This window comes from Pongo abelii, chromosome 10, assembly GCF_028885655.2.
Source record: "Pongo abelii isolate AG06213 chromosome 10, NHGRI_mPonAbe1-v2.0_pri, whole genome shotgun sequence".
NCBI classification, from domain to species: domain Eukaryota; kingdom Metazoa; phylum Chordata; class Mammalia; order Primates; family Hominidae; genus Pongo; species Pongo abelii.
Window position 1 is genome coordinate 74,183,013 of NC_071995.2, and position 16,264 is coordinate 74,199,276.

Here is a 16,264-nt window from a genome sequence, read left to right on the forward strand (position 1 = left end):
TTCCCCTAGGGACAGAAAACAAGGATGTGTTTGAACTTATACACTTGCAGCAAACTTTACTGTCAGATTTAACATTAGGGCTTTCTCTTAAAGGGCTTCTTTAAGAGAAATACAGAGTGTTTGGTATATGAGAGAAAAAAAAGAGTTAAAACAGGACTTTCAACTTAATCCAGACTTCCTAACAGTGTTTACATGTGAGGGAAACTCCTTTAAGTAATGTGTATTTTTTATTTTTACCATCATTGGAGACAAAAAAACAAAAACATAAACATCTGAAGTGAAATTATAAAGATGGCTTGATTTCTACATTAGAGAATCCCAGCTTGCTCAATGAGGAAAATGTTCATTTTAAAAGGGCCCCTTATAGACGTTTACTCTCTGACGTCAGCACTCCCCATAGAGCATACACAGATCTAAATGGATTTCCACTAAGAAAGTCTGTTTAAGAAGCTTCATCATGATGTTTAGCCTGTCCCAGAATTCGTTGTTCTCAGGAATGACATGAGAGCAAAGAAAAGGAACACTCAGTGAGGCAAGAGACAGCATCTCCCAGATGCCGGGAAGTTACACGTTTTGTCCTTCCTTCCTTTGTCCCAACAGATAGTTATTGAGCTCACTGTGTATGAGGCTTGGTGCCAACACAAGTTCAAGGACAAAAGTTCAGTTTCCAGATGGAACATTACTCTTAATTTTCCAACTTTTTACATTTTATGTTTATTTAAGGAGTGGGTCTTCTATTGGATCTGCCCTTTCGGTTGAAAAATGCATTTTTTACCTTTTTCCATGAAGCTGATTTGTCAGGCTTCAAAATACCTTAGGTGGTTTTGTATCATTTTCTTACAGGTAGAATAGAGTCACTGAGACATTAAATGATGTACATTTATATTTTGTTTTGTTTAGTCTTATTGAGCGTGTTTGCTTTTTTGCTCTGGAAAAATTATTAATAATAATTTCAAAGGTGTCAAGACAATAAAAGCCATTCTACTTCTCTCTAATTTCTCAGATTTCACATTAAATGCTAAGAGGGTTCAGAATAGAAAATGATAAAGGTCAACATAAATATCACAGCACACTAAGGAACAAGGGCTATGGAAAATCAAGAAACCATTATTCTGGGGCCGGGTGTGGTGGCTCACACCTGTAATCCTAGCACTTTGGGAGGCCAAGGCAGGTGGATCACCTGAGGTCAGGAGTTCGAGAACAGCCTGACCAATATGGTAAAACCCCATCTCTACTAAAAATACAAAAATTAGCCGGGCGTGGTGGCACTCACCTGTAGTCCCTGCTACTCAGGAGGCTAAGACAGGAGAATGGCGTGAACCCAGGAGGCGGAGGTTGCAGTAAACTGAGATCATGCCACTGCACTCTAGCCTGGGCGACACAGCGAGACTCCATCTCAAAAAAAAAAAAAAAAAGAAACCATGATTCTGGTAGCCCTATTAAGAACCATGGCCACCGCGGGGGAAAAAAAAGAAATCCAGCCACCAAGAGGGAGCCTGGGCATATTTTTTTAAGCAATGAAATTACCTAGCCCCATATGTAAGCTAACAACATACAAATGTGTTTTTTAAAACCTACATCAATCTTAATTTGTAAAATATTTGGTATGGATTTTTTTTATTTTTAGTACAAGAATTAAAAAAAAAAACCCTCCATTGGGAAAAAACTGTGGTTCATTTGGAGTTATGATTTGCATGCATTAAAAATATAGTACTATGAGGTACTCCTCAAAAAGTACAGCCATAGTTCTAAGGAAGCTGAACCAAACTTGATTTAAGAAATCTTTAGATGTGGCTCTCATTTCATATACATACATATACATATATACATATTCATTTATGTGCATATATGTGTACACACATGTTCTCATAAATGTATATATACATACATATTCATATATGTGTATACATATATACATATGAAACGAGTTTTTAAATGTTGGCAGCATATTTTCACAACTGCAACCTAAACAACCACTGGAAGTGGGGGTCCACTTAAGTTTTGTTTGCCATTAGCTTAATAGGGGAAAGCTATTTTAATTTTCCCTGCAACTTTTTGGATATGAGTTATGATCTCAAAATGTCATTTAACTATTGCACTAAAAAGTAATTTGACCTTGGAACTCCTTTCTAGATGGAAGGAGAATAAAGACATCTGTAGCATGTAATTCTATTTTTATTTCTTGACTACATAACCTAGCAGTGGTCTAATATTGACTCTTTCAATTTAAATGCTGGAAAAATACTGACCAAGACTTTCTGTGAAAAAGATAATGGAAAACAGAAACCAGTTAGTAAAGCCATGCAGATAGGAAGTGATTTTCAGCCCCAAGAGGACTTTGTATCATCTATGACTCCATTTAAACTTAAGTAGCATCTGTCCTGGTGGATTTTGAACATCCTTTTGATTTAACACAGAAGAAGGTTTATTCTACCTTTAAAAGCACATCCTCTTTTTTTCCCCAACAGACTCCTCAACAAGTGGCTTCTAAGACAAGACTGGGGTTGTTTTCTTACTGAAAATCCTGTGTTTATCCAGTCTTTTCCTTTTCAATTTCTGAGTTTAGCTAACCTAAGAGCAAAACAGAATCCTCAAGTTTCTCACAGAGCAATAAAAAGCAAAACAGTTGGTTTCTCTGATCAACATCATTTTCAGTATGAAAACAAAAAGTTATGACTCCTAGACCTTTGAAATATTTACAAATTGTACTTTAAACAACGAGATTTTTCAGTGTGCTTCTAAAACAAAGTAAAGGGATCAGAAAATGTGGTTCCAGCCAAGTGTGCAAAGCTCTCGAAGAAAGGTCCTGCAGCCTGGACAGGAGTACAAATATTCTCTTATACAAGTTAAATGTACTCTTTTCCTCCACAACATTTTTGAAATGAAACAGCAAATGCATTTATACTCACAAATCAGTCAAAAGGCCTCTTCTCCTTATTAAGCCCTTTACACACAGATGATAAAAGCAAGGTTTTCCTACAGTAGATGTGGCCCTACCACATATTCAAGATACAATCATCTTACCATCAGTTAGGTTATGTTTTAAATATTTTGAAATCAGGTATCCTTACTACTGATTTCCTTTCAGAAACTATCTTGAGCGTTAGATTTTCATAATTACACCATTTTTAACTTTTAGCTTTTTAAAACTTCTAGACAAACTATATGTCTAAGCAAAAACAAAAATAAAAATCCTCAAAAAAAGTAATATCAGAGTTTTAATTTCAACCAGCTGGCACAACAATGAAAGTGTCAGACCTTCTGAAAGTACTCGAGGAATAATGAATAGATTCTTAATGTTTTCCCCTCCACCGCCCTTTTTTATTTTCCAAGATTAGGAATTACTATGGATTAGGTTTTTGAAAATAAAGTTTCCTTTTTGGAAAATGGCCTACATTCAGAAATGTCTTAGAACAAGCATTTTAAAAAAACTAATAAATAATCATAAATCAAAATACATTAAAATAAAATTACAGTACATTATCGCTCCTAGAAAATTCACCATACTAGACGATCCTTTCAAAGGTTCATAAATAAAAGTCTTCTTGACTCGAAATCGTTTCCTGCATCGTGATGAAAAGTATGCAGAAAACTAAGAAGAATCGCAAGTTTTCAGTAGGGTGATGTCCAAACTACTTGATCTGGTGCCGGGCGGAGAGACTGTTTTGCTTTCGATCCAAGTGAAGACAACAGAAATGTGCTCGTCCCACTTCCTCAAGTCCTCAAAACCTGGAAAGAAATGACACCGAGTGAAGTAGGTGGCTAAGAACCCTCCGAGACCAGTTCTGTTCGGGCCGGTCCGCCTGACAAAGCGGGCTCAGAAAGACACCGCTGTGTTTCCCTCAACTGCCCAAACACATAGTCAAGTGGGGCTGGGGGACGCACCACGGGTCAAGGACGGTCGTGATGGGCGCGGGCGCGGTCCGCGAGGCCCCCTGCCTGGCCCGGATCTCCCCAGCCTCCCCTCTCTGCCCAGGCTCTCCTGGCTCCAGCTTGTTTCTGTTCCTTCCATCGCCCCAGAAACTTGGAATAAGTTCTGATTTCTCCATACAGGAGCCGAACCTGTATGGAACAAGCTTCCTACTCCTCCCAACTCACTACCCCCGAGACCCACTCCTCGGGAGCGCGAGTGCCGGGACCTTACCTTGTCTTGCCCAGGAGCTGCCCCCTTCAGGCAGAGTTGGAGGTGCTTCGGAGAAGCCGGTGTCCGTGCGGCTGCGAGTGCGGCTGTGGGTGTGGGTGCGGTATTTGGTGCGGATGCGGGTGCGGGTGAGGGTGTGGGTGCGAGTGAGGATGAGAGTGTGGATGTGGATGCGGATACGGGTGGAGCTGCTGGGGCTGAGGCTTGGGTTGGGGCTGAGGCTGGGGTTGTGATTGGGGCTGGGGTTGCGGCTGAGGCTGAGGCTGAGGCTGGAGCTGCGGCTGCGGCTGCGGCTGCGAGGGGGGCTGCTGCTGGACTAGGTGCTGCTGCTTCTGCCGCGTGGATTTGACCGCCAGGATAGCCTGACGATTCTTGTACTGCACCATCTGCAGCGTGATCTCGGCGTTCCAGCCCTGGTCTTGCGGGCACCGAAAGTCGATCTCCTTGCCCTCTGCCATCACCACAGTGAAGTACATGTACTTGCCCTTGCGCTCCACACAGTCCACGGTCTTCATGTTGGAGAAGTGCAGTTCCTTGAGCTTGACCGGCGGTTCGAGGCTGGCGACAGCGGGGCCACTGGGTTGGGACGGCTCGGCCGGCCCCTGCCCGGGCTGTTGTTGCTGCTGCTGCTGTTGCTGCTGCTGGTGTTGCAGCTGCTTGGGCGGGATGAGCAGCAGCCCTTCCTCGGTGAGGATGCAACACTTTTTCTTCCAGAGCTGCAACAACCCGTCGCTGCGCTTCTCCAGCACGCCCTCCTTCAGCGCTTTGCAGCCGCTGCTCTCCAGCATCCTCCCAGCATAAGAGGGGCCGCCGCTTGGCTCGGCCTCTCCGTTTCCAGCCGCGCGGGCCGGGGGCAGCAGCAGCAGCCGCGCGCCGTCCTCGCCCCAGCGGCTCCCACGGCCGCCTGCCCGGAGCGCGCAGAGGAGGCTAACACGCAGGAGGCAGAGCGGCGGCGGCGGCTCTGGGTCCCGGCAAAGGGACAGCCGCGTTCTGATGCGCCACAAGGTCCTGGAGCTCCGAGCTGCCGGGCCTCTGCCGTCCTCTTGCGAGCGCTCACTGAAGGGCACTGGCCGGGCCCCCTCGCGGCGCTTTTGAATGGGCCATCTTCCCCACCCCCGAGTGACACCCAGCGGAAAAGGCGGCTCCTGGCGCCCGCACCGCGAGGGAAAGCCCAGCTCCGAGAGGCGCTCGGCAGCCGGCGCACGCCTCATTAACCTGGGGCCTTTCCAAAGCCGGCTGCGTCCACGCCCCACCGCGTCTCTCGCTCCGCCTCTCGACGCCCACTTGCTTCCGCGCTTGTTCCCCTGGAAGGCGACCCGGACCCGAGCCCCGGAAACTCCTTTCCTCTACCCAGGGCGATCGCCCAAGGAGCCCTGGCTGCCTGACGACTACTGCCGACGCTCACGGGGCGCTGCGAGGCCATCCCCCGCGTCCCGCTTCTCCCCGGCCCGTGGGGCTCTCTGCTAACAGCCTCAGAAAGTGAGGACGGGGGCGCGGAGGCGGGGGCAGCCTCCAGGCAGTGCTGCCTCTCGGTTCTTGGGAATTAGCCCGGGGGATTCGCGCTGGGCTCCGAGAGCCCGCAGAACCAGCGTCGTGTCCTGGGCGAGCTGGGAGGCCGGGGTCGAGTCCCGCGAGTGTGCCTCCCCCGGACGCCTAGGTAAACAACTGAGCGCACAGAGGCCGAGAGGACATCGTGTCTTCCCACGCATATTCGCTCACGGTCACTAAGTAGCTCTTCTTGGAAAGAGGGCGATTGTTAAAGCAATAGTTCGACTGTCGGGCTTGCCACGGGTGGAGAGAGGCGGACCCACGTCAGGTCGCATCCTGCCTGCTTTTTCTCGACCCCGACCGCAGGCGCTAACCCGTCTTCGGCTTCTTGACCCGTCCGTACGGTGTGCAACCTCTCTTAAAACAATAACTCAACTCTCTACAAACCGGGGTAATATCCGGTGCTGAGATCCCACACTGCAAGGCGCAGTTCCAAACGTCTGGTCGGCCTCGCAGATCTTGGTTTTGGAATCTCATTTATCTGTGACCTGGGGAATGCAATACCCCCAGCTCCCTCCTATTCCTACATTTAAACAATGCCTATAGAAGCCGCTTCCTGGGAAGTAAGGCATAACCGAGACCTAGCCTCCCGGTAGGGAAGTTCGTCCGTTTAGTGAACAGCCCCAACTACGTGCGGACCCTCACGAGGATACGAAGAATTAAACCAGGGCTGGACAAGTCAGAGTGGGCCAAGGTAAGAGTTAGGGCTGCTACTGTGCCCACGTTGGAACAGATAGATTAGTTCATCAGCTAGTTGTGTGGCAAGAGCAAAGAATTCAAGAGGGGAAGAGAAAATGAGAGGAGCTTAGAGAGCTAAGCAAGAATCGAATCCTTTGTGTGTCATGGTAAGAAATTCGAACTTAATACCAAGGTAATCAGAACAAAGGACAACTTTTATACACGAGGGCGTCCTGAATATTCGTCTAAGAAACAATGTCTGATCAAACGGGACAATCCAGCCAGCAATCCTGAGTCGCACCAAATTATGCTTGGCCAGCTTTCTAGCCTTCACATTGTTAATTTATTAGCAATCTTTTCAGGAGAAAAGCGATTATTAAAATTATGTGGACTTCTAGTAAAATTATCTCAAAGATTTACAATTATGTATACCAATAACAAAAAAACTACATGTTTTCTGCTCCCCTGCCTTTGTAGGACAAGTGAGCATTCCAGAGAATTTCTACATGACCAGCTGTTCATTCTTTTAAGAGGATGACATTCTTCAGCTCATCTGGAAAGGATACTTGAAGTCTGTTATTCACAGTCTCCAAGGGCAGGTGTAGTTGGGAAAGACATTTCATATGGAAAAACAAACTTGATAGGGTAAAAAAAAACAAAATGAGATGTAATCTGGAGGCCCAAGTCATTTTCTTAGGAGAAACTCAAATGTATTTGGTGTTATCTAACCTTCTGCAGTTTATCAGTCTGAAACAAATGCGTTCTATTCTCATTTGAAAATGTCTGAACAGCCACCAATTTTCAAAATCACCCATTTAATTATAACTAGAGACTTTAAAGCCCAGAATTTGCAGTTATGTATTTCAGAATGATTTAGTAATTTCGTGAGCAGCTCAGAGGTTAGGTCTACAATGTCTGACTACGCTGCATTATTGAAAATATCAGTAGTATAAGGATCCCGTAGATTGGTGATAACTTTGCTCTCAATTTGTTATTTCAACAGTTACCACCAACAGTTGGTGACTTAACAAATTAAGAGCGTAGCTGCCATATGCTCATATTTGGCAAATATGTCAAAATGGCCATATTTGCCAATTTTTAAGACAATAAATTCACAGAAAATGCATTACAGAAAATAACTTAAAAAAAAAAAAACAACTTTTGGGCCAGGCATGGTGGTTCACACCTGTAATACCAACACTCTAAGAGGCTGAGGTGAGAGGATCCCTTGAGCCCAGGAGTTTGAAACCAACCTGGGCTACATGGCAAGGCCTCCCTCTACAAATGTAAAAAAAAAAATTAGCCAGGTGTGGTGGCATGTGCCATGTAGTCCCAGCTACTTGGGAGGCTGAGGTGGAGGACTGTTTGAGCCCAGAAGTTCAAGGTTGCAGGAGCTAGGATCGCACCACTATACAAGCCTGGGTGGCAGCAAGACCCTGTTTAAAAAAAAAAAAATTCAGCTGTATATGCAATGAAAACGTACAAGTCACTGAAAAGTTACTGAAGTTTAGAAAACTAGCCAACAAAATCATTGCTTTGGTAAACAAATTTGAAATGGCTAATTCAAAGTACATTTTACAGTTGGCAATACAAAGTTATCTATCAGCAGCACTGGACAGTTCATTTTCTTCTCTTGGATGAAGTTTATCACTTGGCTTCAAGGACATCACTCAGTTTTCCTTTACATCTCCAGTGTCTCCTCTACGAGGTTCTTTCTCTTCTCTCCAAACTTTTAATGTTGGAATGCCCCAAGTCTTTGTCTTTGGCTCTCTTCTTTATCTACACTCATTCCCTTGTTGATATCCAGTATCATCACTTTTAATAACATCTATATGCCAGAGTCCCAAATTTACACCCCCAACTTATATCCAACTGCTTACTGCCGAAGAATAAATCACTGAAGTTAAAAAATAATAAACATACCAGGCAAGGGAACACTTACTAGTAAAGCCATTTACTGAGTAGTTCGCTAGAGGTTTAAGTCTGAGGGGATTTCAGGTCATAGGAAAAAAAACAAACTGAAAAAGAACACTTGGATGGTCAGAGGAGTCTGTAGTTCATACACAATAGGTTATAACAAATTCCTACACGGAACTGCTCCAGTTTATAGGTTAGAATTAACTATAGTGAAAAACAGACTTCAGTTTTTATCAATTCCAGGCCAGTGAATGCTACCGTAAGTTGAAAATTCTCCATTTACACTTCTCTACAGTACGGCTTGTGTAGTCTAAGAGAAATCAAACACGTGAATGAGCTCCTAAACTATTTTCCTCACTCTATTCTACCTGCAGCCCCCTTTCTCAGTTGACAGCAATCCTCTGTACAGATGCTCAAACTAAAAACCCTAGATGAGTACTGCCCTTACACCAGGCCAGGAAAGGCCCTTATCCAAGGCCCTGAGCTTTAGGATTGAGTGCTTTAGAGTCAAGATGACATGTCAATCTAGAGGACATACTCATTCTGCACTACACTCTAGGTACTCAAGACCCCAAATACCCTGCCCAGAATAGCCCCAGCTGTTCCAGGAAATGCATTCCATCATCATTGCATGCACTGATGTGTTAGGGGGATGGGGCAGTTCGAATATACTGGTTACGGCATCCAAGTAAATGTGCAGGAGGCCCCTTGCCATACAGTTCAGGGCCGGGGTGGGAAGAAAAGGAAGGTGGCTCATGGGCTGAGGGTCAGCTCTGCCCCCAAGTTACATTCTGGCATAAATACAAACCTGGCTTCCCAGTTCTAATGAAAGTTTGTCAAGACAGGCACATTGGGCATATTTTCATTAAACAGTACTTTTAAATATTTAAATATATGGTATCTTCATTGTACTCTTGCCCCAGGCCTTCAGGTGTGTAGAATCACGCCTGCCTTGTAGTAATTTTTTTCTCTCCCAATATTTAATCTACACATTTAGTCAGGAAATCCTATTGGTTATGCCTTCAACTACATCTGGATTCTGTCCACTTCCTTCATTACCACCCTGATCCAAATCACCATCATATCCCCCCACTGGATTACTACAATGGCCTCCTGATTCTATCCTTGTTATCTATTTTCAGCATAGCACTCAAAGTTATCTCCATCGCTTTCTTCAAGTCTTGGCTTAACAGGCCTATCCTGATTACTCTCAAATGGTAGCCACTCAATTCCCCTTAATTTTTCCCATAGCATATATTATCTTCTAACATGCTACTCAATAATTTATTGTACCTATTGCTTATTTCTGTTCCCCTTCCTACTAGAATAGCATGCAAGCTATTCAAGAGGGCAAGGACCATTGTTTCTGATGTGTCCCAATCACCTAGAAAAAGTCTTGATACCAAGTAGATGCTTAACATAGGTAGAAATCTTGAATTGAATTAGAAGTCCATACCCATCATAAAAAGAATATCAATTTTTTCAAATGCTTTTGACAGATTTTTCATGATGCATCCGACTTTTTAAAATTTGAAATGTAAGGACTTGAAATTTGCCCTACAAACATATCTCTGGTATACTTTTTAAATGGATAACTACATGCTAGGCCTCTCTGAATCTTAAATGCTTACAGACATCATCTAAAATAAATCCCACAAACCTTTTCCCAAGCAACATTCAATTTAATATTGTGAGAGGTGTTTATATAAACTAGCATCCTACTGTTTTCTAGTAAGAGTATTTAGAAGCACAAGAAACACAGTAATGGAACTGAGTTGGTAAGTTTCTTACTTGGCAGTTACATAGTCAAACACTTGATTAAAAGTCCATTAATCAATACTGGCTTAAAGACATGTAACAGAACTTGGAAAGTTATTAAGTGTTTAATTCATAATGATTACAAAATTCTGATCTGTAAACTAATTTGCAATATACAGTAGAAACTCATGACAATGATCATTATTAAAGATTTGGATAGACCAAAGGTCAAACATCTTTCAAGAAAAAGTTAAAACCCAGTAAATTATGAACATGTCACGTTACCCTCATCAGGGTACAAAAGATAATCAAGGCTGTGTGCCGTGGCTCACGCCTGTAATCCCAGCACTTTGGGAGGCTGAGGCAGGCGGATTGCCTGAGGTCAGGAGCTTGAGACAAGTCTGGCCAACATGGTGAAACCCCGTCTCTACTAAAAAAAAAAAAAAAAAAACCAAAAACCGCGCCTGTAATCCCAGCTACTCGGGAGGCTGAGGCAGGGGAATTGCTTGAGCCAGGCAGGTGAAGGTTACAGTAAGCCAAGATCACGCCACTGCACTCCAGCCTGGGCAACAGAGCGAGACTCTGTCTCAAAATAAATAAATAAACAACCAAATAGTCTCACATTCAGAGTGCAGTTTAGACTTCTTAGCTTTATTTCATCTTTGAAGTACTATTCAGAAGAAATATTCTAGATTCTAGTTTCTAAAAGTCCTTGAGTTGAAAACGTTAAGTATTAACACAGAACTATCCAGACTTCTTCGGTGGGTGTCCAGAGGTGCCTTCCTTTTTGCCTTACTAGTTGATGAACTGATGCCTCCTAGTGATCAATCTGTGTAACAGCTTAAAGCAAGTGCTTTATAATGAGTGCTTAGCGCTATTTTTTTTTTTTTTTTAACTGTAGTACAACCTACTTGTGGATCCAAGCACCCTCCATCAGCTGTCTCCGTCCTTTCTGTTCTGCCAGCAGCCTAATTCAGTTCTCATTTCTCTCATCTAAGTTTTTGGGTGGCCCAATCACCTGATCCATACTCTCCTACACACAGCCTTCAGTTTTACTCTTAAAACATGACAGAAAACTTCTATTCGCCTCCCATTGTATACATTCCAATTCCTTACCCTTGAATGGCAAGCCCTCCACAGAATGGGTCCTACTTATTTTGACTCTCCTTCCACTCAGCCTTGAGCGAGTGCCAGTCATACATCTCCTTGTCCTCGCAGCCTCCAATTTACCTTCCCAAATCCTCTGTAACCTTTCATTCTTCAAAGCCCTATTCAAATCCCAGATTTCCTCTGGCTGAGTTAATTCCTTCCTAATCACTTCAAACTCTGATGAGTAGTTATCCAATTTTCACATGTCTACTTCACTAAATATCCAAGATCCTGGATGGGTGTTTTCGCCACCGTACCTAACGGAGAGCTGACTGACAGCACTTAAACTGAGGGGAAATGACTAACGTTTTGTCTGGAAATGTACTGATATTATTCAAAACGGGCAAGCAGGCTATCGTACTGAATATTAACAAGTAACCAGGGAGTCTGATTATTTGTAAACTTGTTATGGTAATATTAGCTTTGAAGTGACAAACAAAAATATGGAACTGGATGAAATGGAGCAGAGAGGAAGGTAATCCAATGAAGGAGGCTGAGAGAACCAGTATTATGTTGTCACAAAACTGCAATCACTCAAAAGTGTTGATATTCTGGCTCTGGGTCTTTGGGGTGACAAGATACCCCAGTAACAGTGGAAGCAATCCTCTGTCTCCGCTTAAGAGCCCAAGAACACCTACCACCTTTCCTAAGTATGCTTCTACTCTGAAACCCGGTAAATGCAACCTGTTGTTTGCAACTCAGATATCTAACTGACAGTCACTTGGGCAAATACTTCCATTTAAGAAACTAAATTCCAAGGATATTTCCCTCTTTTGCTGTCATTTTTCCATTGCCACAAAACACACAGCCTGAGGACATAGGCTGTTCAATTTGATCACTATTGATCTCTGTAAGAAAAAAAAAATCCAGTAATGGGCAAATACCTTTCTTAGGTGATAGAGGACATATAGCAGTGAGCATAGACAATTCCTCCCAAAAACATAAAGTGGTAGTGGTGTTACTTTGGAAGAGGAACTCAGGCTTCAGAGAGGCTAAGTTTCATTACAGGCAAGGTAATCTAAGAGTAAAAGGGATAAAAGAATTCTGTGGGGTAGCCAGACTCAGAAAGGTGGAATAACACTTTTACAAAAAGATAAAACCCAGGAAATGTTTATGGCAAGCTTGTATGTTGCCACTAAACCTACCAGAAAAAGCAAATCCCATTAGACCCGCCCCCATCACAATACCTACCTAAGTAAATCACTGTTGAGTAACAATGAGCACCCCTTAAACAGGTCAGAAACCAGAAAGTTTTTGTTTCTAATGAGATTTCATTTACACTTTTAAGTCATTGTCTCAACCTCATTTGTGCATGCATGGTTCTGAGAAAGGTTATCATGCAAAATGAAATAAAAAGCCTTGGGCAAAGCAGGACTCCAATCATAATTAATCCTTTTGGGCCGTATTTAAAGAAAATTACTTCCTTAGCCCTGTTATTTCTGAAATGCAGTTATTTCCTTTATGTTCCAGGATATCCTTGATCAAATAATCCTTTCCTAAATCAACTTATTTCGACATATGTGGCCAATGTGGCTGTCATCCTAACCTCCCTTGGCATTCACACCCAGCTCTACTTTATTTACTACCCTACTTTTAGCACTGTGAGCATAAACCATAGGTTCTTCTTTTTACAGGAGAGGTTGGATGCCAGTAGCCTTTAGCCTCCTTCAGCCCATCCTGTACCTTGAACTTGGACATGATGTATAAAGCCCCAGCAGCCACTTGATAATAAACCAACCTGCCAAAGACAAAAAGTAGAATGAAAGTCTGCCTGAGAACCATGAAGCTCCCGTTATCAGTCCCAGAGTCTATGTCTAAGCCTAAGAGAAAAACCTATATAAGCCACATTGTATTGGGGCTGTGTTATACAACATTATAATAAATACAAACTCTTCAGGGCAGGGGAGAGAAAAAGGAAAGATTATCTGAATATTGTTTAAAATGAAATCTAGATTAACTCTGGTCTCTAAAATATTTCATCTCTGAAAGCTCTAGCCTAAAAAACATGCTTATTTAACCACTAGTTGTGTGACAGAAATATCTATAAGGCAGTGCAAAGTGTAGGGCCATCCAAATGCTGGCTCCAACACAAATCAACTGTGTCATTGTTAAAGTTACTTAACTTCTATCCTTACACATAAAAAGGGAATATTCTCAATCAAGTATGATTAAGGCATTATTTTTATTATCTTAATGTCAAACGAACACTTAGTTCTCCCCAAATTGCTGATTAATACTGTAAACTGAAATCCCACTAGTTTAAAACTATACATGGAATAGCAATGAAGTTTTTCTCGAAACCTCTGTCTAGTTACATTATACCCAACTTTTGAAAACACGTGTACTTAATGGTCACCTTATACATACCACTTGAGGTTCCTTTACCAATCAAGCTTGACATTTTTGTCTGAGGGAGTTCACTACGTATTTATCTGGAAATCAATTGTCCAGCTATAATTCAAGTAAAAGATTCCAAAATGATGGGGAAAAGCATACGTTTTTCTCCCTTAACAGGCATACAATATGTAATTTAAGCTTTGATGTCTTTGGTCATTTTGGAAAATGACTACAACAAACTAAGCCCAGTCAGAAAAATTTTGCTTGTTTTAAGCCATTAAGTTTTGGAGGTTGTTTTGTTATGCAGTACTAGGTAACTGCAACTATTGATATGCCTTCCCTTGACTTTAAAAAACAACTAAGTTGACTCTTGAATATCAAATTTGAACTAAGAGGGTCCACTTACAGGTTTACTTCTGTCTCTACCACCCCTGCGACAGCAAGACCCCCCTCCTCCTCAGCTACTCATGAAGGCAATGAGGATTGAGACTGTTAGAATCCAGTTCCACCTGAGAGTAAATACACAAACACACACACACACACACGACAGTTTCATTCTGTTGCCCAGGTTGGAGTGCAGTGGCACTATCTTGGCTCACTGCAACCTCCATCTCCCGAGTTCAGTCAATTCTTGTGGGCTCACTGCAACCTCCACCTCCAGAGTTCAATCAATTCTTGTGCCTCAGCCTCCCCAGTAGCTCGGACTACAGGCACACACCACCACCACGTACAGCTCAGTTTTGTATTTTTAGTAGAGGCAGGGTTTCACCATATTAGCCAGGCTGGTCTCGAACTCCTAACCTCAAGTCACTGGCCCACCTCAGCCTCTCAAAGTGTTGGGATTACAGGCATGAGCCACCACACCTGGCCATAATATATTTCCGATTCCTTAACATTTTCTCTAGCTTACTTTTTACAGTATATAATACACATAACATACAAAGTGTGTGTTAAATGACTTATTGGTAAAGTTTCCACAGTAGGCTATCTGTCAAGTTTTGGGGGAATCAGCTTATACATAGATTTGACTGAAGGAAGCTGGGGCCCCTAGCCCCTGTATTATTAAAGGGCTAACTGTATACACAATCCAGCTGTTTCATTGGTTTTCTCAATCTACAGGAATATGACAACTACAAAAGACCTTAGAGACTGAACTACTGAGAATCAATCATTCGACTTGCTACACAGTCCCACACAGGATTATGGTTAGTACACTGAATGGGTCTAGATAAATCCTAACTGACCTATACATCCAAAACTTTACTGTACACTTACCAAGTTCCAAGCCCAGTGCTGGAAATTAGGAAACTCATTAATGAGCAAGTGTTTCTAGAGTATTTTGAACTGGTTCAAAACCAGTTCAGATTTATAGAACCAAAGAGTAGGTACTGATGAAAAGGAGATCCTATGTTGAACTAGTAAAACACATGCACAAAAGCCCAATGGCAGAAGTAAAAGAAAAGGCAGCCAAGCAGAGCTGAAATAGTGCAAATGCAGGTTAAATACATTGGGCTGTTCATCTCCAAGTTGCTGTGAAGTGGCTAAGTCCACTCACCAAGCCAAATGAATAGCAAAGACAACAGGTCCAGCCTCTAGTTTTGAAATCCGTAGTTAAGTGCGGCAGCTCCCACTTGTAATCACAGCACCTCAGGAAGTTGAGGTGAGACAACCACTTGAGCCCAGGAGTTAGACACTAGTCCGGGCAACATAGTGAGAATCATCTCAAAAATAATAAAAATAAAACTTTGTTGACTGGCCTAATCCAAGTCTAAAATCACATCTGATCTCAAGACAGACACCCATGTCACATCCACACCAGTGTCCAGGGCTCCAGGTAAATGTTGGAGATACAAGGGATAGCCTGAATGACGACAATTTGGGTATTCTGAAGCATGAGAAATCCAAATATATAGCGATACTTCATTTCATTTTACCCTAGATCATTTCTGGGTTCTGCCAAAGGCCAAATAAAGTAAATCAGCATATGAAAACACACGTATTAAAACAAAACAAGAAAGGAATGAGATGAGATTTTCAAACCTAGCTGACTTTAGGTTAAGGTCAATTTTTTTTTGTTTTTTACATGTAAAATTTTCAAAACGAGGCATGTGTTTAATTTTATTATCCAGTCTTAGTCTCGGTGTTCTTATGTACACTGAGTAATGCATCCCTTACCTAGGAGGACTTTTGCCTTTGAACCAAGAAAACCCCAACTAGTTCAGAAATAAAGTTCTAAAACCAATTTAAAAAGTAATCCCAATCACAAATTTTAGGTTTTCTTATGTTTAGGAAGTGCTCATAGGCTCTAAGTACTTTTGTTTCCTTATTAATGTTCACCACGATCTTTTGCAATACAGATGAAAACACTGGTGCTGAACCAACAGGTGGTAGACAGACTCTAAAGCCTGTGTTTAGACATTACTACCCAAAGACACTACTTGTATTCTCACACATATCCATTAAAATTTGATAGCAGAGACATTTGTTTAGGGGCTGAAAGGTTTTAGTCTAAAATTAGATCTCCATTTTTATTCATGGATTCTTATTCCTATAGAGCAACCTCATCTATTTTCCTAGTTGGATCAACTGATTCCACTTATTTGAAGATAATTACAAATATGGACGGTAGTAGCAGTAGGAAAAATAACATTCTTTGATTCAACTTCAAAGTATCCACTGTGGGTTCAGTTTTTATGATACATGTACAAGTACAAGTTTTCTTTCACCTGAAAGGCC

At 42.3% G+C, this 16,264-nt stretch overlaps 1 protein-coding gene across 1 annotated transcript; it reads right to left on the bottom strand.

The window, feature by feature from the left end:
* Window positions 1–2,157: 2,157 nt before the first annotated feature.
* PHLDA1 (pleckstrin homology like domain family A member 1) lies at window positions 2,158–7,651 on the bottom strand. The gene is made up of 2 exons (XM_002823536.6): window positions 4,145–7,651; window positions 2,158–3,729 (listed from the first exon to the last, which is right to left on the bottom strand). Exon 1 carries the CDS (start codon window positions 5,350–5,352, stop codon window positions 4,171–4,173), a length of 1,182 nt encoding a protein of 393 aa, XP_002823582.2. The 5' UTR covers window positions 5,353–7,651; the 3' UTR covers window positions 2,158–3,729; window positions 4,145–4,170.
* Between the last annotated feature and the right edge of the window lie 8,613 nt (window positions 7,652–16,264).

Coding starts and splice junctions, on each gene's coding strand:
- PHLDA1 (XM_002823536.6), bottom strand. CDS start 5,352: ATGAGGCGTGCGCCGGCTGCCGAGCGCCTCTCGGAGCTGGGCTTTCCC.